Source organism: Rhamphochromis sp. 'chilingali', assembly GCF_963969265.1.
Source record: "Rhamphochromis sp. 'chilingali' genome assembly, chromosome: 20".
Lineage (NCBI taxonomy): Eukaryota > Metazoa > Chordata > Actinopteri > Cichliformes > Cichlidae > Rhamphochromis > Rhamphochromis sp. 'chilingali'.
In genome coordinates, this window is record NC_137947.1 from 10,249,246 (window position 1) to 10,274,574 (window position 25,329).

A 25,329-nucleotide genomic window follows, 5' to 3' on the forward strand; every position below is an offset into this window, starting at 1 on the left:
TCTCCCCCGAGCCATCCAAGACAGCTTCCATGGACCCACAGTTATCCTGTGGGCTTCAACTTGAGCCTCAATTTTTACTTTGCCCACCCCTGGTATAGTATAATCTCAGTCCACGAGGGCCGGTGTCCCTGCAGGTTTTAGATCTCACCTTGGGTCAACACACCTGAATCACATGATTAGTTCGTTACCAGGCCTCTGGAGAACTTCAGGACATGTTGAGGAGCTAAATTAGCCATTTAAATCAGCTGTGTTGGTTTGAGGACACATCTAAAACCTGCAGGGACACCGGCCCTCGTGGACTGAGATTGCCCACCCCTGTACTATACGGTTTTATTTAAAGCAGGCTTGGATTTCTTTTGTACTGAAGGAAAAACCTACTCAAGCAGTTTAATGGCCTCACATTAAACTCTAGCATACTTGGGTATATAGAGGAGCTCCTAATTGACTCTTTGACTACAAGGTGCTCTGGTCCTGTACCTGCAACAACCACAGTTCATCACCCCTCCACCGTGCTTGACACTTGGTGTGAAGTGCTGATTGAGATTTTTACCAACTGTGTTTTTTGGTTGACTCTGCAGAATTTTGAAAGGCCAAGCTGCCACATTCTTTTCAGAAGAGAAGAGGCTTGCTCCTGGCAACCCTTACAAACAACCAATACTTGCCCTGCTGTTTTCTAATCATACTGTCAGGAACGCTAACATTTAACATGCTAACTGAGGCCTGTAGAGCCTGACATAAAGCTTCTTTGGCAGTTTCTCTCTCTGACCCTGGGGTGAATTTGTTGAGACATCCAATTCTGGGAAGATTGACAGCTTTACACAACATGCCTCATTCACACCCACTCATGCGAACACTTTTTTTTCCTTACACCTAAGTGTTTTCTATCTAGCAGTCACACACATTCACAGTATGATGAATGGATTGGAGAGCAATTTTGGATACTGTGGCATGCAAACGAGAGCACGCAGGGATCGAACCACCAAACTTCTAATTAGCAGATAACCTGCGCTGCTTCTTGAGCCACAGCCATCCCATGTTTTCGACTTGTGAATAGCTTTTCTTACTGTAGAATGATTAACTAGAAATTTCTTGGGAAAGGCCTATAATATATTCCCATCAATCTGGGATATATTAAATCCCAGGTTGGGCAACAATTGCTTCTTTAAACTAATTTCTGATGTCGTTCCTATTGTGGCACTGTGTGCACATCTGAATGCTCCAGACCAGCAAACTGCCCAAACCTCTGCTTTCACAGAGATGCTCACACTTGCTGATGACCGTTTGATTAGCAGCACCTACTTCTCCTTTTAATTCCTGTAGAAGGAGCAGGAGTGCACTTAATTTTTTTTCCAACAGTACGTCTGTATTTTGACAAAATAAATAATGGCATAGAATAATATGTCCTGTTTTGTAATTCATCTGAGGTTTATTTAAACAATTTTCAGATTTTCTGAGGATCAGATGACTTATGTCCGTGACAAAACCTCAGAGGTTCTTTTTCACTATGACTTCATGAGGTTTGTTTTCAATGAATAAAAACTGAAAAGTGAAGTTTTAACACACTGCAATAAAAAGGCACTTTAGGTTCTCTTCATTTTCTTTATTTTATTAAAAATTGCCCAAAAAAATACCGATTAATTATCTGAACATTATTAGTGATAGGCTTCTTGAATATGCATATGTACAAACAGGGCATAAGAATGATAAAATCATAAATACTCTTCCAACAAAACTGCAATATTAGAAGCGAGCACTGTTAGAAAATAAAGATTAACATGAGTTGCTTTTATTCCTGATAAGAAGCAGATTTGGGATCTGCCGTCACTCTTTACAAAGATAAACAAGCTTACTTTTCACACAAGTCCACATCCGTGTTGTTGCTTTGCCTTTCACCTCCACTTTTTGGTTGCATGTAAAAATCATCTCAGCACCTTAGTCTCTTAGGAACCCAAACAATGTTCCTACGATCAAATCTCTCCTATTAGGAAGATTAAAATGCACCAACTCTAATACAGTATTTTCTCTTTACAGAGAATTGTAAAAAGCACCGCGCTATTAGGTTTATGAAGGTTTTTAAGCCATAAGATGAAGTGCTAGGCATGCTTTAAATCTATATTTCTCTGCAAGCACCATACCCCAGAAAGACAGTCTTACAGTATGTTTATTTCCCACTAAGTCACCCTTCAAAAAGGCACTACAAGTCACACAAAAAGCGCTACACTAATGTTAATGAATAATGTACTAATGCCCAGTTTTAAACATAACATTAGGCCTGACAAGCAGTGGAAATGGTCTTTTAATATCCTTTTATGCCTTTTATAAGTTTGAGGTCACAATTTTAGATTATTAAATATTTACTTAACATGGAGAACTCGCTAATTGAAGCGTTTGTTGTGCAGCTTTTTTCTCGTTTGACAAAGGTTTCATGCTAAAGGAGATAAAGCGCCATCTAGGAGGAAATATCACAACCTGGCAACCCAAATGCTGGCTTGTTCTTTCCAGCTTGGCTCGCTGTCTGTGCTTGCCCACTTGCTACTTTTGCATGTAGTATGCATACAACTGGGGCGTCGCACTTCACGTTTTCAACCGTCTTGCTGTACTTGCACGTAGATGGATTAAAATGTACCCTGAAGCCATGCTTGCTTGCAAACAGATTTCTTGCATACCAAGTATGAAAGATTAGGCGTTCTGTAAAGCATTAGTAAATTTTCTAGCATTAATAAGACAAGTAGCAACTTATAAAGCCTTTATAATGGGTGACTTACTGGTGCTATTCCAACTGTTAAAAACTTGTCTCCAGACAGAAAACAACTGACATCACACCACAGCTGTGATGTCAGTTTGTCACACTGCGTGCCAATCCTTTAACATTAGCACCATCTGAGTATTTGGGATAAAAATTATTTTTCATGTATTTTTGCCCCCACCTACATTCAAACCCCTCCCTCTTCAAATATGGGGCACTGCAGCCAATCTAGCACTGCCATCTGGGCGACAGAGTAAATTTACCAGCAGTGCTCTGTTACTAAAGCCTCGGATCCGGACAGGCCTCTCGGCACGTACGTCCTCAGTTTCTGGGCTGAGAGTTGAACTCCTGGCAGATGTTGTGGATGATCTTGGGTACAAATTTGTAGAGGTTGTCAAACTCATCCACGAAGAAGGAGTGCTCCTTGTCGGGGTCTGTGGCGATGTACTCCAGCTCATCCTGGGCTGCCCAGGCGATGCCGATGGAGTAAGCAATCACACCTAGATGAGAAGGGAGAGCAGATTACACACACACTGTTTTTCACATCAGACAGTAATTGACACCAAACTGTCGACTGACACACAACAGAGAAAACAACTGTTTGCATCACTGATCCTTAACTTCAGCCTTATTTTTCAGATTCTGTTACAGATGATGTCTGACCTTGGCGATGGACCGCCAGTGCCGGGGCCCTGACATCATCATAAGAGCGTCCATCCGTGATGACAATCATGATCTTGCGTTTGTTGGGTTTGGATTTGCTGAAAAGCTGCTCTGCCGCGTAGGTGATGGCAGCACCGGTGCTGGTCCCGCCGCTCCAGTAGTTGATGCGCTTGATGGCGTTCAGCAGCTCGGCTTTGTTGTTGTACTGGCCGAAGGCAAACTCCAGCCTCTGCTCGTAGGTGTACTGCACAGCGCCGACCCGCGTGTCCGTGTCTGAGATCTCGAACTCCCGCGTGATGTTGGCCACAAACTGCAGCACCGTGCGGAAGTTGCCCGTCCCCACGCTGCTGGAGCCGTCTATGACAAAGGCGATGTCGTTGGCGTTGAGGCAGGTTTTGCTGCACACCAGGCGGTCTGTGTCGCACACTCTCTTCACCAGGGGTTGCACGGCTTTCCTCAGGGCAAACCAGCTGTTCACAGGAAGCGAGAAGAAACCGTTTGTCCGGCACACGGCCTGCGGGACAAAACAACACACCGTGCTTTAAACTGCTTTGATTTCTATCACGAAGCACAGGCACACTTCTGAGACGGCGTGTGTCACCTACCTTGTCAACAAAGTTGGCCTCGACAAGGTTCTGCTTCTCATTGTCGTCGGGACCCTCGATGGTGACGAAGAAGATGTTGATGCCGGACTCGCGTGCGAGTCGAGACGCCTCTTCCACCTTGTCTGTGGGCCAACCGTCCACTAGTATCACAGCCACGTTTGGAGCTCCTCCTCGGTTTCCATTGGCATCACTGAAGTAGTGCTTGTTGATGTAGTGGAGGGCTTTTCCTGTCAAGACACCAGGGGGCAACGGGGAGATTCTTAATGGTTTTATTGTATATGCAAGTCTGGGACAGAAAGCTGAGGAGTATAAAAACAGTCATTTCATCACAAAGCTTAAACTCATCCTTTATGTGAATAATAGGCTAGAATATAAAATGACACAAAATTGACTTTTATACAGAAAATACTGAATGCCATATAAAAACTTTACATAGTAAAGTACATATATTTTGCTTCTCTATGGGATGCATAGCTCAAACTGTGCATAATCACAAAAATGTGGATACCTATCATTTAGTCTATTACAGTCTCGTCGGTGGTCTTAACAATGGCTCTGCTGGAGACTAGAAAGTTTTACAGCCACTCACACTGTTATATGATTAGAGAGCACTTCTGGGCAAATGCAAACAACACTATTTGGATCGGGATGCAAAATTTAGCAAGTCATAAAGGCACATGTGGCAGTGGATGCATGCTGACGCACCAACCAAAGCAGAAAAACCGCAAATGCTCTCTGAAAGCTGCCCCTTAACTGGGCTGCTAAAACCGAGCCCATTTTGGTCAGAGCAGAGGAAAAACACGGCCTACAGGATCAGGACTGTAATTTTGCTAACACTGTCTCGCAGCAAATTTAGATTTAATTCTATACTTGCATGTGAAAATGTGCCTGGCTAGTAAACCATTCGATAATTGCACCCCTTTCCCTTTCACACTTGTGTTTGTAGGCATGTGCTGTGTAGGCTGGCAGCTGACGCAGAGGGTCGCTTACCCACATTGGAGAGGCCTCCTTTCTGCACAATCTTATCTATGGCTGCTTTCAGCTCTCTGGAGCTGGAGTGAGTCTTCAGACTGATCTCTGTCACAGGGTCATCTCTTCGAGACAAGACAACCAGCAGTTTCACTATTTTTTGTCATCCAAAGTACAAGATAACACAAAAAGAACAAAGAGGTTACCCGTATTGGATGATGCCCATCATGGGGCCTGCCACACCCGCATTGATGGTCTGAGCCACCTCAGTTAGGAAGTCTTTCTGGATCTTAAAACGCCGCTTTCCAATGCTCCAGCTCCCATCCATCAGAAAGGCCAGATCCACCTTACAATCTGTTACACAAATTCATGTTATTAGATCCAAATATCATGAGGTAGCTACAACTATACACTCAGAACGGCCTTAATTCTTCATGACACAGATTCAAGAAGGAGCTAGAAATATTCCAGACATTTCGGTCCTTATTGACACGGCAGCATCACACAGTTGCTGCACATCCATGATGTGAATCTCCTGCACCAACACATCTCAAAGCTGCTTTATTGGATTGACATATGGTGACTGTGGAGGCCATTTGAGTACAGTGAACTCACTGTCATGTTCATGTTAGAGCTTTGTGACACTGTGTGTTATGTTGTGTGTTAGAGGATGAGTACACTGTGGTCATAAAAGGACAGACATGGTAAGCAACAACACTCAGGTAGACTGTTGTGTTTAAGTGATTGCTAGTTGGTACTAAGTGCCCCTCACCACCACCACCACTATTACACCACCAGCAGCCTGATCTTCTGACATGTAGCGGGATGGATCCATGCTTTCATATCCTGTATACCAAATACAGCTCTGCTATCTAAATGTCAGGAAGAAATCAGCAGTTTTCCCATCTTCTATTATCCAATTTTGGTGAGCTTGTGCAAATTATAGCCTCCGTTTTCTTGCTCTGAGCCTACAGGAGTGGCACCTGGTGTGGTCTTCTGCTGTTGTAGCCCATCTGCTTCAAGGTTTGAGTCTTTGTGCATTTAGGCTGCCTTCTTGTCAGTTCAAAGCAGTCTCGCCATTCTCTTCTGACCTCTGACATAAACAAGACATTTTCCCCCAGAGAACCACTGCTCACTCGATATTTTCTCTCTTTTGTACCATTCTCTGTAAACCTCAGAGAAGATTGTGTAGGAAAATCTCAGTAGATCATCTGAAACACTCAGACCAGCCCATCTGATGCCAAAATCCATGCAATGTTTAAAATCACTCTCTCCCATTCTGATGTTCGGTCTGATCAGTTTAGCAGGTGGTCTTGCCCTTATCTTCATGCCTAGATGCACTGAATTGCTGCTGTGTGATTGGCTGATTTAATCTTTATAGTAATGAGCAGCTAAGCAGGTGTTTCTATCGAAGCAGTGGATCAAGAGACTTTATGCAATGTTGAAAATAGATTATCAGCGCTCAGCTCAGCAGTTCTGTGCTGTGACTGGCTGCTTAGATCTTTGCATTAATATGCACTTGGACACGTGTACCTAACAAAGTGGCCACTTAGTTTATACAGAAAATGCAACTGAAAGTGTGGGCTGTATTTTCAACTATCTGCCCCAAAGGACACCCAAATTTAGCACCACAACTGTAAGGCCAAATTAAACAAGCTCTGGATTTTATGGATAGGAGACTTCACAAATGTATAAAATTGATGCATTTACATGTATTTAAGTTGGGGTTAGGGTTTTATGGGGTTTTATGAGGAAAGATGTCTCTTTAACATGTGTGTTATCCCTCAATAATACAAACACACAGAGTGCATACAGTGAAAAACACAAACACTTCTCGCTACAGTTTCGTTGAAGCAGTATGGGGACCATACCTGGGTTTCCCTGTGACACAGGCTCAGGAGCTTTGCGGAGAGGTTCTTGCTCCCTCACACTGAAGCCTGGAAATCAAGAAACAAAGGGAACATTTTAGCTAATAAACAAATGTTCTATATTCTTTTATTCCAGGAAAGAAGAAATGTGACAAAAAAATAATTGAGTGCATAACTAAACCCGTCCTTTTTAGTCCAATAATATTTATAAGATCCAAGGCAATGCATTCATGCTTTGTAATGGAGTGAGAGCACATGTCTGCTTTTGTAGAATAAACCCGGTAGTTTGTTTGGTAAAAATTTCCAGCTGCCCATGTTGGCCAGTATTTGTTGTGGCAAATATTGAGCCAAACAGCAACCGATTTTACCCTCAAACAACCACACCATTCGACTCCTTCAATTACAGGCTGAGCAGAAATCCAGATGCTCTTCCGTGGATGGCGTCACAGTGGTTTGTATTTACAGTGAGAACTCGGGATTTACTGGCAAAGCGACTGTTTTACCTAATTCATAAGGTGGCGCTTCTGGATTCCAGGCGTCCACCGGCTCCACTGCACAGATGACATCACACAAGCTCAGCGTTAGCGCGCTTTTATCGCAGAGCAGCAGGTAACAATTTCACAACACTCAACACAAATCCCATATAGAAAACAGCAGAAGTCAGAAACATCTTTTAACTTGAGCTAATGACATATCTTATGTATTTTTATTATTTAGTTTCAATATACAACACTTTGTGTCACTTTCTGTTTTTTAAAGTAGGGCTGTTCGATATAACGATATATATCGGATGACGATATAAAAACGTCTATCGTTTCATTTTACGCTATCGTTTGTTTCGTGGTGTCGCAAAATAAACTGTTTACGGCAATATTTTTTCATTTGATGGTCACTGTAGTGGCTATATTAATTTCTTAAAGTTCTCTCTTTCTCTTATATTTAATATAACCACACTACAGACGGACAAGCGCCTGTTTGTGGTTAGCAACAAAGACGGTAACACAGTCGCGTGTCCGCTTGTTTATGTACCACGTAAACCTTTCACAATAAAGCTCAAGATCCTGTTGAGACTTTTCAAAATAAACTGAATTACGTGAAAGAGTAGAGTATTTACGGATGAGAAGTAAAAAAGAGCCGTCAGGTGCTAAAAAATAAACCTTAGACTCAAACGTTAGAACAGGCTTTTCCCCGCAGCACCCTGTGTAATAAATACTCACAAAGAAAACGGCCGCCTTTACAACTTATGTCTAAAAATGTATCGTTTCATGCATCTGTTAAAAGACTCGACTCCAGCTACATGACGCGCAGCTGGAAACACTTCACGCAAGTCGAGCTGCCCGAGATTCACAGAATTTACAGAAAATGTTACATTTTTGTGATTTATATCGTTATCGGACGATAGAATTCTTATATCGGGATATGAGATTTTGGTCATATCGCACAGCCCTATTTTAAAGTGTTTTTTTTTTAAGATAGATGGATGGATACATGTCTTTCTGGATGCAAACAGCTGCAGTCATACTAACCCCTCCTCACCTTTAGTGTTGGCCGTATCCATTATTTTACGATCCGAGTCAGCAGGTCGCTGCACTGAAAGTAAATTGTCAGTGATGGTGAACCATGACACACAAGACAAAACCACACCATAGCATTACAGCCTGTCCTTACTGGCGCCATGTTTCATTTGGTTGGATGTGTGGTGCTATTTTTGTGGTACACCCTGAAAATGGCTAAGCCACTCGGTTTTCCAAACCATATCCCTCTGGATTCGGATGCTCGGCTGTGTCTTCAAACAGACGGAACCAGGGCAGTAATCTTTTTGCACGCCCTTTTGTGTTTTGTCACTGGGCCGTATTGTAAGTGTATTTTTAGTGTGAAAGAAAACAAATAAAATGTGTTCGTTCTTCAAAGCATTTCAATGAAAAGTTCAACATTTTTGTGAAATATGCTGCGCTCTGCATACAAAGCTACTTCCGTACATGTAAAAACAGCTTTTACATGATCCCAACCCACTCATTTAACAACATCAAACCGGAAGGCTTGTTAGTTCCCAAAAATGAAATAAAAGGAAAACACTTACGGTATTGTCCAAGGTTATAATACCAGCGCTCATATTCTGAGATATCAGGCCTGTAATCCCGAGCTAGAGGAGGATGTTTTGAGACCCGTTAGTATGGACAGAACTTCAGAGGGAGAAGCACACATTTTCATGGTTGTGATTGGTTGGTATGTTCTCCCCAACCGATCCCAGACCAGTGAAAACAATGGCTTTATGCAGAATTATCACCTCACATTATTTCGCTCTCACATGCACAATAAACCTGCCCTGCTCTCTTCTCTTTTGCACTTCAAAGAGTCTCCCATATGGCAGGCAGATGGCATGTAAACATAATGTCCCGAGAGACACATTGCATGTACTTACACATGGAGTCAATTTCAACACATACATGGTCAGCAGATACCAAACTGTATCAGTCACATGAGCATGCTGCGTTAGCACATGCAACACAAATGCATACAATGTGTAGTAGCCTGCAGTAAAGAGGCCAATAAAGACAGAAAGAAAGCCGACTTACCTGTAACCTCAGGTGTGCCGGTCTCACTCCAAGCGTATCCTGAGTCTGGAGCTGCATAACTTACATCTGAATGTACAGCAGAGAAGGTGGAGGCATGAGCAGAAAAAAAGAGCTACATACAAGCTGCTCAGAATAATTATCTTCTCATTAGCTAATTAGAGTGAACATTTGCAGCCTTAATTCTACCCCATGTGGGCACCCCAGATCTGACAGTTAGTTGATCGAGGTCATTCAACTGAAACTCTGATGTGCAAGTTTCATTGAATGCAACTACATTGTATAAGTAAGAGAAGCATCAGGTGATGTAACAGCTTTACATAAGCTTCGACTGCATTTAAAAGAGCACAGAACACTGCTGGATGACAGTCTGCACCATGATGAGTAACAGCAACCTGTTCCTGCACCAACAGGTGCTCCTGGTAATGATACAAATGCCTTCTGCATGTAAAATTTGTCTCAATAAATCAATAAAGGTGTGTTAATAGGGCATCTGCACTGAGTTATTGGTCATGACATTATTGCATAAAGCCATTTTACTCTTGCTTAATGTCAATGTTTCTGGAAAACTCTGATCTCTGGTGTTGTAGAGACCCACCTTTTAGCACATCCCAGCACACCCACTCACTTCACCAGATGCACCTTGTTTAGTTCTCTCACCTTTGATTGGGTGTGGTGCTTGTCCTTGATTGCACTCACCTGTCACACATTATATGTCACACAGTATATAAGGACTGCATTCACTTTTGGCTGACTCTTTCCGCACTTCCACACGGGGCGGCAGCTGAGGTGAGGTTCTGTTTGGGTTTTTATTTTATGTAATGTTAAGGTAATGAGTAACTTGAATCTGTTTTCTTTCAGCATTGGCAGTCCATGTGTGTCTTTGTTTCCTTCCTTTTTTGCCTTATTTATTTGAGAATAAAAGGAGTACCCTGAAAATAATTCTGCATTAGATGGCTGCTTTTCTTATTCTAACTGGATGAGCCCATGAAGCTGATTGCTTCAGCCCTGAACCTTCCTTCCTTCAAAACATCTGGGCTCTATCAGGTTTTATCTTTATATCATACACTGTTTTTACTCATGATGAAATATTGCAGGTGGACCATCCCGTATACGGTCAGGTGACATTTATGGCACTGGAAAAATTTCCTCTATGCAGTAAATGTCCATATTATTACCATTATTATTATCACAACATATTTTAAAGTCCTGATCTGCTATAAAACAACCAGTGAGTAGATCTGTCAGATAAATGAAGCAGAGTAAAAAGTACATTTCCCTTTGTCATAGTAAAAGTGTCATAAAATGAATATACTCAAAGTAAAAGTGTCTTGGAATTAAGTAAAGTATGTTACTCTCCAACACATTTAATTGGTTTTTAAGTCTGAATAGAATTGTTTGTAGGTCCATGCAACATACAAGTAAACATGCTGTTCCCTGTATTCAGTGTACTCTTTAAGGTTAAAACTGTATTAGTTTTTAAGGAAAGGGAAAAACTTGCCTACTTGAAAAACAATGGATGGCTAAACATATCTTTATGCATAAAATGTAACTCATGTTTAAGAAGTCAAAAAGGTAAATTTATAGGTGTGAGCCTATCTACATCAAATAATTAGTGACATTACTTGTAATAAAACTACGGATGATTTGATTTTCATTATTCTAACAGTATGATTTGGCAAAGTGAACCACCAGAAATATAACAGCTTTCATGTTTTTGCAGTTTTTCTATAAATCATCACCTCTAAAATCGTTTTAACCTAATGTGATCATTTTAAAAATTCATTATACGTAAAGGTTTTCATAGCAGCCAGTGGATTCATGTGCTTCATAGATTTTTCAGGTTTTATTAACATTTTTTAAAGAGATCTTTAAAGGATGGAGTTGCTTGATTACTTTGAACACTAACCAGTGTTTAGTCAGTTTAGAAAATATTTATGATTTCCACATGTAGCCTGATCTATCTGTTTGCCTTTGTGCTTGGTACCTGCTGGTCGGCGAGCTCCAGGGAACCAATCGGGATGAGGAAAAGAGGGGAGTGGCCAATCCCTTCTGGGTAAAGCTGTACGGAGGGGTGAGAAGATTAGAAAGCTGCATTCAGGACAAGCATCGGGGAGGCGCATACTTGTGACTCCACAAACCACTTTATTTGTGGAGGTTGGACAAGATGTTTAGCCTTGAGTCAGACAGTAAACATGAAGGAGCCACTCAGACACAGACTGAGTGACCAAAGCCTGCTTTAGGAAAGTTTAGCAATTTTTCTTTCTTCCTTAAGGGAAAAGAGAAAAAGGAAGATAAAAAAAAAAAAAATGTTTGGATCTTCTGCATTCACACAAGGTTTCTACTTAGAGAGCAGCTAACAACACTGATCAGGTTAACTAGCCTCATAAGGTTAATTGAAATAGGCTTCATTGCCAGAATCCCTTACAGAGGAGCAAAACCATAACAGTGCATTTCATCTGTTTATACTGACTGAGCCATGACAACACACTTCAGCTAACCCCTCTCTGTGGTGGATGGGCAGCTTACACAAACACACAGACTGGGCTTTGAGGTTCCCATCCAGTGGCAGCCAGTAAGCAGGGCCTTTGTTGACCAGGACGGGCTGGGAGAGCCCAGCATGCCGTCCAGTGAAGCGTGGGAGTATTATTCTAAAGTTGGTGTCAAACTAGGGTCAGTGTAGATAGTAGGACGCAGAGATTAGGCTAATCTGGTGCTGGTCAAAGGCCCAGTGCTATACAGCAGACAGCAGTGTTATTTTTTTCTAATGAAGCAGGTGCTTTATAAGGATTGAGTTTAACTCTCTAGATCATAGCCACCTCAGCGATCACCACGGGCAGACGGTCACCACGGGCCCGGGGGTCACTCAGTCTCACTTTGGGTATTGTATGGTATGCCTGAAGCATTACTAACATGTCTGCATGAGACTTGTTGGAAGAGGCCCATTGGACAGAATGGATCTTTGTGGGTGTGAAAGCCGACACATACAAGGCTCAGCTGGATCAAAACTTTTTCACTTGTGTGACCGATAAATTCAAACATCTGTTTGAAGCAGCGGGGTGGCAAAGCGACTGCGGAGAAAATCCTTCAGCTCATAAATCATAGTCCGAAATGTCAAAGTCAGCAAGCATCTACCTTTCAAGTGTGTCCTTGAGAAAGACAGTGAATCCCTGCCGTCTCCAGGGGGTCTGCTGTGAGGCCGATCCTCACCTCTGACCTCTTCCAGCTCAAAGAATTTCCCCTCAGGGATTCAATAAATTTAAAAATTGCATTATTCTCACCAAATGCCCAACTTAACACCTCTTTTCTGCATTGATCAACATCTCAGTGGGTTTAGGTTTGACCTCAGATCATCAAACCTTATGATCAGACATCATTTAAACTGGACTTTAGGAAAATGTGTATAATTTTAGGGATCCATGGTTTTGCATTCCTCGGAAGAAAAACAGAAGCACATTGCTCAGTGAGCCAAACCTCGCCTGGTTTGAATGGCAAAGAGCTTTCTATTCTTGACAAGCTACTCAGCGGACCCAGGTCCTGCAGTACTGTGGACTGGATCAGACGTCTCTCTGGGAGCAGCACAAGGCCACTTGGTGCTACTGCTTTCATCTCTCCCTCCCTTTCTCAAAGTATTTACAAGGGAGGGGAAGACCCCAGACCAGATGGGATCTGTCATACATTGTTATTACTGTACTGACAGAGCACATTTCTCATCCTGGTCTTAGTTCAAACTGAAAGTTATTCTGGACTTTGTGAAAATATGGCATAAATATGGCATGGCAGTGATATTATATCATCTCTCACCTTTAAGGTATATCAACTTCATTCTTTACTGCTGGGTACGGTGAAAGTTGAGCATCTTTGATTTCCACACCTCTTTTAAAGAAAGCAGGCTCATGCATTGAACCATAGCGTCCCACAGACGGTAAACATTAGTGCTGCTTTATAAAACATTTCAAACAGGGTTTTACTTCCATAGTTCTTCCCCTGTTTGATCTGACCTGTATATGTACTACGTTACCACTCTGGATCTGGAGATACTTACCAGGGTTGGACTGGCTCATGGTTGGAGTTCGCTCAGGCTGGGCAGGCTGAACCCTGTTAAAACCTATTTGTAGCAATGAGAAACAGGCAGAACGAGAGAGAGAGGAAAAGGAAGGTGGAAAAGGGGAAAGAAGAGCGCTTCAGTTCTGGGGCTTCATCTACAAATACAGCCCAGCTGCTTTGCTTTGAGTGAAGCTGAAGCTTGCCCACAGCATGATATCGAAAACAATAAGATATATGCTGGGTGTAACTATTCCTCGTTTGCCTCTTTTCATGTTGGAAAATGAAAATATGAGTAAGAGGATGTGCCTGAGGGCAGAGAACAGCAGTTATGGTGAAAGGAATGTTAGCTGAGATGCTTGATAGAGCGGATTAGTGGTGACCCTGGGGTGAAGATCACAGGAGCTTATGAGTGTCAACACCAGGGTCAAACTTACACCATTCATACTTCTCCTGGATTCTTTTTCCAACAAAGACATCAGTAACCCCTGTTTCTCTTGACCCCAGCCCCACCAGCTCCATCAAGCCTACCTGTTTGTAGCTCTGTACATGTGTCTATGTGGGTGCTAATGACAAGGCTGACCTGCACCAACTGGTGAGGATGGCTGCCTCCGGACAGGCGACCCTGGCTCTTGTTTGTGTATACCTGAGACCACAATGAAGAAAGAAACATATAACAAGAAAGCATGAATATAATAAAATGACACCACATTTGTATGTTATTCATGATATGATAGGTTTGTAACGCATCCCCTCAGGGCATCTATCATCTTCGGAGTTACCTGGTTTTGGTTTGGTTTTATTAGTTTATCTTACTAATGTTAGTTTAGAAAAGAGGCCTGAATCTTATGCCCCACTCTGTGGTTGGTTCAGGGTCCCCCTTTTCCCTTTTCTGTGTAGTCCATCTTTGCAAATAATTTTATTTCCACTAGTGCTGTTAAAATGACGTTAATGCCATAACCGCATTAACGTGGCAAATCGCTAACGGAGATTTGCCGCGTTAATGCAGTTATGTCATTTTAACGAGATTAACGCTGACAGCACTAATTTCCACAAAACATTTGCTGACCTGCATCAGTCTTGTGCCATCTTATTCGGCAGGCTCCTCTGAGCCATCAGTTTACAGCTTGTAAAATATTTGGGGGCTCAGTCAGGATAGCCAGTGGATTTTGCCAATAAACACAAGGTGAAATTAATATGAAGCGAGTAAACATATTAAACAAGAGTCCTTTAAATCTACTAAATAGTTTCCAACACAATATACTTTGAATATAGTAGCAGTTCAAATAGTTCATTACTTGAACAGGACAGCAGAATCCGGTCTGGATGTTGTTAGAAAATTATTGAAAACATATGTGGAAACAGGAAACAGGAAAAAACAAAGTAAAGGAAGACAGAGGAAATGTGGATGTAGGTAGAATAAGATAGAAGACATCAAAATTAAAAATCTGTTTACCTGCACTGGCACGTTGTGGAACTCTATGTGAATAGGAACCTCCTCTGAATACTTTGAAGAAATGCCATGGTTTAGTTACATTTGAATTGCTTGCTTGAAAGACTTTCCATGAGCTGCACACTGAGTGAGAGTGTTCACATACCTTGGCTGGGACTCTTTCTTTGACCACTCTGTGACTGTCCTAACACAATATGACACAATGTGGGCAAATTTAGACATAAATCTATGTTTACATGTAAGTTACCAAAAAGATTAGTGAACTGTTTATTATTTTGAATGGACTATAACCCAGTAGCCCCAGTCATAACATTCCTGTTTTAAGTTTTCTACTTAAAACAAGTTAGCTGATCTGAACTTCACTACACAAGTTTGCCACTGACAGTGACAAACTTGGTTTGAATGCATGACCACTGATGGCTTCAAGAGACAATATTTATGTGAATATTTATTCCTGCGTACCTTAAAGCAGCTTTAAGCAACACCACCAGAAACCCTCACACCACAAAGACAAATATTGTCAGTCCCTCTTTGCTTCCTTTTACTTACTTGAATTTGAAGCTGCCGCATGGGCAAGGTATGGGTGAATGCTGCCTGGATGGAAGAAAGACAAATGGAGTGCCGATATGGAGTGAAGAGAGATAATGTTACAGAAAATGAAAGGGAGAGAAATAGCTGGAAGGTTGTCTGGCACATAGCCCATGTAATTTGCACACATACCTTATGATACTGTAGCATTGTCTACTCACTATCGCTGTATTTCTATCCAAAACGGGGCAGATGACTCAGTGATTACTGTCTGATAATCTTTTCATTTAATGAGAGTGATGAAAGGTCTGCTGATCATATATGCTGTTAGTAACTGAACAGCATCATATTAACTTCATCGCAGAGCAGATATAATTTGTCTTAATTGCAGTTGTCGCTTGCAATTACCATCTGCAATCATCCAACTTTATTAGTCAGCTGCACACTAATGAATGCTTGTTCTGGTATTTGTAGTTACTGCTAATGTTATTAGTTAATGTCAACTTGGCAGCGCACAAACGATTTCACTCTTGGTACAGAAGTCATTTAAGTGTTTGCTTCATTCACCTGCTTCCCTCACTTTATGTACAACGGGTCGAGCCTTGGTAGTAGGGGGTGGAGGTGTAGTGGTGGAAGCAGTGGTGGGAGTCGGTGTGGTGGTAGTGGTCGTGGTTGGTTCAGGAGTTGTTGTGGTGGGTTCAGGTGCTGTTGATGTTGGAGGAAGCATCGTGGTCTCCTTTTGATCTGAAAGAAAACAGACAAAGGCAGTGGTGCACGATGAAGATGGATAGAGAGGAAGAAGGTCTACAGTAACTTCTGTGTTGTAATGCATTCTTAACATTCTTCACCAGCCTGCAGCACTCAGCCTGAGCAAAGCTCATCATGCCAAAGTCAAGCGCCGGGATGTCTATCTACTAACCTTTTGTCCCCAGAAAGCATTGATCTGGTGCCAACAGATGCTTTGATACCAGGGTTAACACTGAGCAAGACTTGGTTGGAAAGCAAAAGTTCTACATGCTTTATTTTAATATCATTTTGGTAGTTAAATAGTATTTAAATGTAAACACAATTACCAGATAATTTATGCTATGCACCACTATTAGATAACAATAAAGATGAAAATATCTATCTTTAGAAATTTAGTACCTTCACTGCTTGTTTGAGAATCTTTTAAGTTCTCATGTTAAATTGTTCTGACCAGCCATCTATCGCACATGGTGATACACTATATTGCCAGAAGTATTAACTGACCCATCCAAATCATTGAACTCAGGCATTTCAATCACCTCAATGGCTACAGGTATATAAAATCCAGCACCTAAGTATGCAGACTTGTTCTACAAACATTTGTAAAAGAACAGGTCGCTCTCAGGAGCTCAATGACTCGAGCATGGTCCTGTGATAGGATCACACCTGTGCAACAAGTCCACTCATGAACTAAATATTTCACAGTCAGCTGTTAGTAGAATTATAACAAAGTAGAGGTGATTGGAAATTACAGCAACTGAGCCAAGCAGTAGTAGGCCGTGTAGCATCACAGAGCGGAGTCAATGGATGCTGAGGCGTATAGCGCGCAGAGGCCGCCAACTTTCTGCAGAGTCAGTTGTTACAGACCTCCAAACGTCACGTGGCCTTCAGATTAGCTCAAGAACAGTTTGTAGAGAGCCTTATATAATTGGTTTCCATGGCCAAGCAGCTGCATCCAAGTCTTCTATCACCATGTACAATGCAAAGCGTTGGTGAAAAGCATCCTGCCACTGTCAGCGGAGTTGTGTTCTCTGGAGTGACGAGTCACGCTTCTCCATGTGGCAATCCAATGGATGAGTCTGGGTTAGGCCAAGTGTAAAGTTTGGTGGGGGGGAATTTTGGTGTGGGGTTGTTTTTCAGGAGTTGGACTTGACCCCCTTAGTTCCAGTGACAGGAACTCTTAGTAGAACTTGACTGGCCTGCACAGAGTCCTGAAAACCTTTGGGATGAATTAGAGCGAAGACTGTGAGCCACACCTTCTCCTCACCATCAGTGTCTAACCTTAAAGATGAGCTTCTGGAAGAATGTTCAAAAACTCCCGTAAACACACTCCTAAACCTTATGGAAAGCCTTCCCAGAAAGCTTGAAGCTGTTATAGCTGCAAAGGGTAGACTGACATCATACTAAACCCTATGAATTAAGAATGGGGTGTCACTCAAGTTCATATGTGTGTGAAGGCAGACAAGTGAATACTTTTGGTAATATAGTGTATGAACCTTTGAAGTTTACCCAAAAAACATTTAAGTTTCCTTAATAAAATTATCAGAAAAAAATGCATGGTACCAATCCTTTTTTTCTGGTACTCTATATCTGAAACTCTCTCAGCTTATGCACTGAAAACATGAATTCACATAAAAACTTGCTATGAGGGTAAAAATAACCTCCTCTCACTTGTTTTCACATAGGTCGGTCTTGAAGGGACGTAATCCAGAGTAGATGGGTAGATGACTCCCTTCTTAGGCTTGCCCACTGAAACACAACAAAGTTGGCATTTAGCTGGAGAGTGACTTCTAAAGAACTGTATTTAACCTTGTTGACTTTATACCCGAGACAACGAATGATTCCCTCCATTTAGGCAGAGACAGAGAGCGCACGCCGTTGGAGTTGCTGCCTTTGTAGACATTCTGTCCAGCCATCTTCCTCACTATCACCTTTCCTCCTGAGTTGGTGATTACGCCACTGTGGAAACCAATTTTTTACTGTTAAATGATAGTTTTGATTTCACCCATTCGTTTTTTTTAGAGTCATCACTCCAATGCTAACCTGTGGATGGCTGCATTGCAGATGCTGGAGATGGAGGCAAACACTCCTGTCCCATAGACTTGCTGTCTGGTTTCCCTACAGCGTGGGGGACATTTTACTATGAACTCTGGGAGATTGACCTTTCCTGCTCTGACATCGCACTCTACAGCTGGAATCACTGTCAATGAAAGAAGAAAAGGAAGACAGGATCATAATGTTTTTAGATTTCATTTCCAGACAGTTTTGCTTCTTTCATAACATTTACTTACATTTTATTGATTAATCAAGAATAAAATTGTCCCTTGAAAGTATTTGTTGATTATACTTCAACATGTAATTCAGACCGTTAACATATATAGAGTAAGAAGCTGTAGAAACAAACGTTTGGCGTAAAAACCCACATTTTTAAGCCAACTTCAGCCCAATTTTAACCTCAGCTGCTATACACACAGCTTTTTGCCTGCAAACCAATGCAGTCATACAATATTCTTTAATATTATGGGTTTATTTTTGCTTGTTTAGTGACCCCTAACTGAAGCAGGACACTGAGGCTTGTTCGGCAACGATGCCTACCTTGCTTTGGTTTCTTATTCTTTGGTCCGTTAGGCTTGGCCCAGCATTGGTACGACAGGAGGAGCGCTGAGGGTGAGGCAGAGGGAGTTTCATGTAACAGCAGACAAATGATCATAATCATCAGTATGTTTACTGTACACACAAGACCTCAATGACAGAGGAGACTGCTGTTTGATGGTGTTAATGTGCAGAAAGCCTGATGGAGATATTATAGTAGTCAACCTTGATGTATTTGAAAACAGTATAGCCTGCAGACACAGAAATGGGTTGCTCACCAAGGCAGATGGCAGTGAGTGATGCTCTGATCATGATGGACAGTGATGTTTCAGCACGTTAGTCAGACGTTCTTGTATAACCTTTGCAAGGGCAGAAGGAGAAGAAGGAAGTCAAACTGAAACTTTACGTTTACCTGCTGAAAGCAACTTTGGACCTTTCACTCAACAGGCCTGAGAATGACAAATGCTGTGTCTGCTAAGAACAAAGCAGAGAAAATGCATGCTACTGAGGCACACCCTCTCAAACATTTTTGATAAACAGCAGGCCGATTATGGAGTGGCACTACACAAACAGCTGAGTATCTCATCTACTGCCTGTAATAAAGTCAAGGTGGCCAGATGAACATTGCACGGTCTCAGTCAACTCAGACACTTTACATTAGTTAAAGTCAGTATTTCTTTCTAGTTTCTCCAGTTGGAAAAGTCTCAAGATTTACAGCAAACATCTGCGCACAGTCAAAAAAAACTGCATGTAAAAGTCCGTGGAGGCAGACTCTATTAGAGAGCGCACACGGACATAATTTAATGCGATAGGAATGGGGGGATATGTTCAGTCAGATGGCTTTGTTTGACAGCCGCAACCACATCAAGCTGGATCTTTGTCTGGAACACTGTCTGTTTACAGTAAGAAGAAAATTTCTTTCAGTGTCTGTCATTCTGTCCAAAGTAAAGACATAAGTTGAAGCCTGCGTTAACAAGATCAGATGAGGACCGCCAAGCAAGGTGATATTCTGCACTTTGCGTGTCAGCTGTAAAGTAAAGATCGCACTGGTGGTAACTACAACAACAAGGTCTAAAATAAAATGGACCACCACTGAGATTCTTTAGGATGCACAACATTCTAGTTCATGCAGTGTACAAGAGCTTTGGGACAGCACTACATACTGAAGTCTCCCTCTTAACAAAGGAATAATGTACCTCTTAACAGGGGTGGCACCATGTCTGACCTCTGAAAGCAGGGTCAAAACTATGTTATTTAAAGTGAAGTGCTGCATATTAGCAGAACTTTACTATTACATGAGAACGTGTTTAAAAATACACCTGACTCTGGTTGATGATTGCTACTACCTCAGGTCACGTACTGAGGTATCATTGACAACATGTCAAACTGTGGCCACACTGAGCACACAGGTTCACAGAGCATTTCTGAAAAGACCCTTTTTCAGTGGTGTCATTTTTCACATGAAATAGTGTGTAAACACGTGTGTTAGCCATGACATTTAATAATGAGCCTCTGTACCTGAATATAACAGAACCTTCTTTAATGTCATTAGGAACGCCTGTGTTTACCTATTCCACGTGAAAAATGGCTTCTGTGAGAAAGAAGACTTTGGCTTCGGTGGTATTCCTGTGAGTAGAGAACCGGGGAAATAAACTCTGGCTTTCTTCCTTTTCATGGTAATGGGCTTGTTTGATTAAAGATTTTTTTATAACCACATTTTAATTATTGCTACAAGATCAGTTTGATACATGGGAAAGTTATCTGCTATTAGAGGTTAGACATGAAAATTGATGAAGCCTGAACTAGCTACTGGTTAACGTAGCATAGCTTAACATGTGTGTGTGTTAACTCAGAACCACAGAACTTAGTCAGGCTGGTTTTTTAACTATCCTAAAGTGATAGCAAAGTTTCAGAGTCTTTAAACCTTATTTTCTTGTTATCACTGGACTTAATTTGGGTTTTGTTTAGCTAGCTAAGTCCATCTCTTTCTAGTGGTTATGCTAAGCTAACTGGTTGTTGACTCAAGCCTTATATTTACCAGCAAAAACCCACCCTATAGGCAGTTTTTGCCAGCCCTGGGGTGGTTTTTCAAATTCTTCATTCCTTCTTTAGTATAACTTGAACAAAATTCTGCCACAGATACAAATTTTGGTGATCTTTAGGTTATGTATGTTTAATGTGCCATGTGAAACAAATACAAACAGAGAACACAATTTTACACTCACAGGGGGATGAATACAAAAATCAAAAGTATTGGGATTTATACAAAATGTTTTTTAAAAACATAAATTATTAAAGATTGCTATATGTGTGACAATGTTTGTGCAAAGCTTTGTTGAGGCTGGCCCACCTCTTAAGGATTAAATAGGATACATACAGACTTATATGCCCATATATGCTCTGATCATAAAAGTAAGATAATTATATCGGCATAGAAAGCTTTCAGTCATATGACATGCGATTTCAACTTCATATCAAAAAAGACAAAGTGTGAATATAAGGCTTTCCCCCCCTTTTTCCAGAGACAAAAACAGCAAGAATAAGAGATAGCTTATACTCAAAATAAGCAGAATATAATATGTTTGATCATCTAATTATGCAGAAAACTGCTGTTACTAAATTATATGAATATACAGGCAACCTGCCCTTACCCATTTCCCTTCCAGCTTCAGTCCAAATTATTGTTGGATGTTGACTATGCTGCAGTAAAGTGATATCAATGTTTTAATCTCAGTCCTACAAAAAGAGAAAACATTTTCCCAGAATGCTAAAATATTTCTTACAGACTCAAGAGTGAATTATCAACTGCTTCAGCACCATCCTATGCTGCATTTCCATCACATGTTTAAAGAAAGATGTGCTTGTCAGGCAAACTTAGGTATGCTGTGTAAATATCCTTGCAACAGTCTTGGAGTACTAAGATACCGCAAGCCATTCTCTTCCATAGCTCTCTATTAACTCTCTACAAAGGTTGCGGCACAAAACAGTGTAGCTTGTTGAATAAAAACTAAGATCACCAAATCTTTCCTTAGTGCATTCATGAGCACTGACATGGTTTTTCCACAGTGCTGTGCTTTGACAGGTAGGCAGATCACTGATGCACAGTTGGGACTACAATTTTTCCTCCCGAGTGAAGAAAAACGAAGCTGGAAACAAGCTGGGACAGATATGTGCATCTACAGTGCAGGAGTCAGATCTGCAGTAAGAGGAGAGGTGAGTAAGTGCGCTTTCATAAATGAAGTGAACTGCTGATCAAACAGATCAGGTGTAAGGCAGCAATCTCCCAATTTTACAAATTTAGAGCGACAAATTAAAAAAACAATCAAACAAAGCAAAAACGTAATTTAGTGTCTATGCTTCACTGAGAAAAAGGATGACATCATAGTGGAAAAAATGAATGACAAACAAAAATGATGATAATTTGGAATTTGTGTTCTTAGTGTGAGCGTCTAAATGCCTCCTTTTCATGGCAATGAAATGGTGGGCAAATGATATCCTTTGACAAACACTTAGGGGAGTTTCCTGTACAGTAGATAGTGAATCCTCAGAGACTTGCAGAGACACAGTCTTGCATGCTGACATGCACATGCACACACACGCAAACACACTCTCTACTAAAGAAGCTAAAATAAACAAAGATTTGGGATAACTTATCACATGCTCAGATAGCTTTGGAGAATGCTTATTTAAGGACTTTCAGACATTTAGCATCGAGACAAATCACAAACACATTGTCCTACATACTGCTGAAGTGCCCTATAGTTTGCGTTCGCCTAAACTTTAGATAAAACATGTGTAATTTAAATAGCCTAGCTTTGCCTCTGAGGTTGCATCAGCTATATTCTCGGTGTTCATTGGGATCTCCAGCATCTAATTTCAGCTGGGTGGGGATACAAATCAAACAAACCATTGACATGGTAACAAGTATGAAAAAAGCTACAGAAAGACCAAAGTGATTTTCACAGCCACTACAAAGGCTCTGTGCATGAGCCTTAGTCACTTTGTAGAAAGCAAAGCAGCTCAGACAGCTCACATAGTTTAAGGCATTAAAGTCCATTTCAACTAACACTGTCACTACAATGTGGATTACCTGCACCGAACAGTCTTCACCAAGATTACACAGTGCCGAGCTGTTTTGCACGAAACCAGCTAATCTGATGTTGCTAGTGAAATTAAAAAAAATTCAGCTGCTGTGAAAACTTTCACAATGCATAAAGCAGGAAAAAAAAATCACATTTTGTAGGAGCAGCACAGGTATACAGTGGATGTAATGTAAACAGTGGCTGTCTGTGGGTACTTCAAAGACCAGCACATAATAGGTTTTGGAAGCATAGGTACAGACCACAAACACTTATAACTGGTGCATCTGAGTCTTCAGAGTGCTTTTTTTGAACTGAAAGCACACAGTTGTTGTTTTTTTCCTCTAATGCAGCTTCTGCCAAGTAAAAGGTACTTCTGCATTTCAGCAGTGCCACATTTCTAGGCTGGAGTGACCTGTGCAAATGCAACAAGGGTACACACTAAAGGGGACTGAGGCTTATTTAAATATCACGACCAGCTGAGAACTTGCTTTCACCAAGTTCCTGGGTGATTGCATGCCCAGAGCGAGAAAGTATTTACACGCACACCCGTGCCAGGCAGTGTTAAATCCCACCCTTCACAGGTGTCAGAATTGTACTGTAAGCATGCTGGATGTGCCAAGTGTTGTAGTAACAAGCCAACTAAGGAACCATAAGAGAGAGATCAAAATCAGACACCAAGGAAAGCCAACATGTCTCTACAAGGTCATTTCTGTAGCCTTTTGGGCTGTGCTGCTGCTGCTGACTATTTGTTTATCCAGCACAGCACAGGCTGAATTACTTTAATTCTTGGCACTGGCTTCAGTGCAAGCCAGAGCCTGTTTATGTTCTGCTGCTGGACATACTGTATAGAGACCACCTGCCCTTAATCAGTATGTTTCAAACCAAACAGAACAGAAAGACACAACACATAAGAAGATAACGTACAAGAAAGTAATTCAATAGCTGAAAAATTCTTGCAGCTGCAATAATTTAAAGCTCTGGCAGAATGATTCCTTTCAGGATAAAAGCTTGGGTAACTTAGATCCTTGTGTTTTATTTTATTTAAAAAGAAAAAATAAAGAACTTTAAAAAAATAATTTAAGCAGCACTAGGTTTATTCAAGCAACTTGTTAATGCAACTTTCTCATGAAATAACATGAAAATCAAAAATCGAATCAAATCAAATAACATGCGATGTTGATTTAAAATCCCCGACAGAAAAAAATAGGACTAAAACGCGTTGGAAGCCAATTACGCGCGTCGTTTAAATAATTCCTATGTGGAGCTGCTTGTTAGCTCTGCGTTCAAAATTCCCATCCTCGCTGAGTAATGATGTGTGCTTACCTGATTAGGTATAATAATCCTCCGAGGTTTAAAGGGGTGATTCCCAGCGCAGGTTTCCTGGATCCTTACTCTTTCATTGAAAAGCAGTTTAACGCGTGTGCGAGCGCTCTTCCACCTGGAGTTTTTCTCCTGCCTGAGCGCAGCGCTCATTAAAAGTGGAGAACGGGACGGGGGCGAAGTTTCTCCTATTTGCCCGTCCCACTTCAGGCTTGCAGCTCTTCACCCAAGCAGAAGAAGTAACCCGGGGCCATCGAGACAGCGCGCAGACAAGTGTTTTCTCTCTCTCTCTCTGAATCAAATGACGCACTGCCTTAGTAAGCCCACTGAGGGAAAAAACAAACTATGATTCTGACTATATGTTCTAAAACTCATTCATCCCGATTACCTGGCTGACAAATGAACCACCTAAGATGAGTGTGTCATCTCTCACCAGAGCAATCATTCCTCCACAAATAAACCGATCAACACCTGTTTGGGAAACACTTCAAAGTTAAATCCACTGTCACTTTGGGGGTTTGCGGCTTTTGACATGCAGTTGCGGTGTACCCTACAGCTCATGTACAACACACACACACACACACACACACACACACACACACACACACACACACACACACACACACACACACACACACACACACACTGACTGCAGACTACACAGACTTTTACTACAAGCACAGTAGGTATGGGTGGCTCTAATGAGCCCGAGGCCGTTTAGCTCTTAATGTCTGGTGTAAATGTCCTTCATGTCATTACCGTGCAGAAACAAAAAGTTGTCCTAAAAAACAAAAACAAAACACTCATCTTTTGATTAAGCTGATCTTTTAAGTTTTCCTTCTTTTCTGTCATGCATGTACTGTTACAGCGGTGAATGCTTATATTATATTCAGTATTATTTTTAAAAAAGTCAAGCGTTCTCAGACAGCTTTTTCTACATTTACTGTAGCTCCTACAGACCTCTGGCTGTGAGGACAGCAGCCTAATCCATCTGCCGTTCAAGCCTTTTGTTTGCCAGGGGCAGCAAATCAGAAGAAAGCTGGTTTAAGAGGAGAGTGGCCTTAAAGAAAGATGCACTAAATCAGCTTAGACAGTGGGTGATTCAGGGGCTGTAGCAAGGCTGAGGATGAGATAATAAA

At 41.4% G+C, this 25,329-nt stretch overlaps 1 protein-coding gene across 3 annotated transcripts; it reads right to left on the reverse strand.

Annotated features, from left to right (window-relative positions):
* Positions 1-1,591: 1,591 nt before the first annotated feature.
* Positions 1,592-24,488, reverse strand: vit (vitrin). Of its 3 annotated transcripts, XM_080868477.1 has the most exons (23): positions 24,194-24,486; positions 19,067-19,147; positions 18,792-18,857; positions 18,240-18,396; positions 18,022-18,155; positions 17,868-17,945; positions 16,017-16,193; positions 15,471-15,515; positions 15,067-15,105; positions 14,925-14,975; positions 14,052-14,114; positions 13,470-13,532; positions 11,412-11,486; positions 9,428-9,493; positions 8,932-8,994; positions 8,388-8,441; positions 7,355-7,402; positions 6,855-6,920; positions 5,190-5,337; positions 5,005-5,108; positions 4,015-4,241; positions 3,410-3,923; positions 1,592-3,246 (listed from the first exon to the last, which is right to left on the reverse strand). In XM_080868477.1, exons 2-23 carry the CDS (start codon positions 19,098-19,100, stop codon positions 3,068-3,070), a joined length of 2,451 nt encoding a protein of 816 aa, XP_080724603.1. In that variant the 5' UTR covers positions 19,101-19,147; positions 24,194-24,486; the 3' UTR covers positions 1,592-3,067. The 3 variants fall into 3 exon arrangements, with proteins under 3 accessions (XP_080724603.1, XP_080724605.1, XP_080724604.1); XM_080868479.1 differs by lacking the exon at positions 14,052-14,114 and having other exon boundaries at positions 24,194-24,488; XM_080868478.1 differs by lacking the exon at positions 8,932-8,994 and having other exon boundaries at positions 24,194-24,487.
* Between the last annotated feature and the right edge of the window lie 841 nt (positions 24,489-25,329).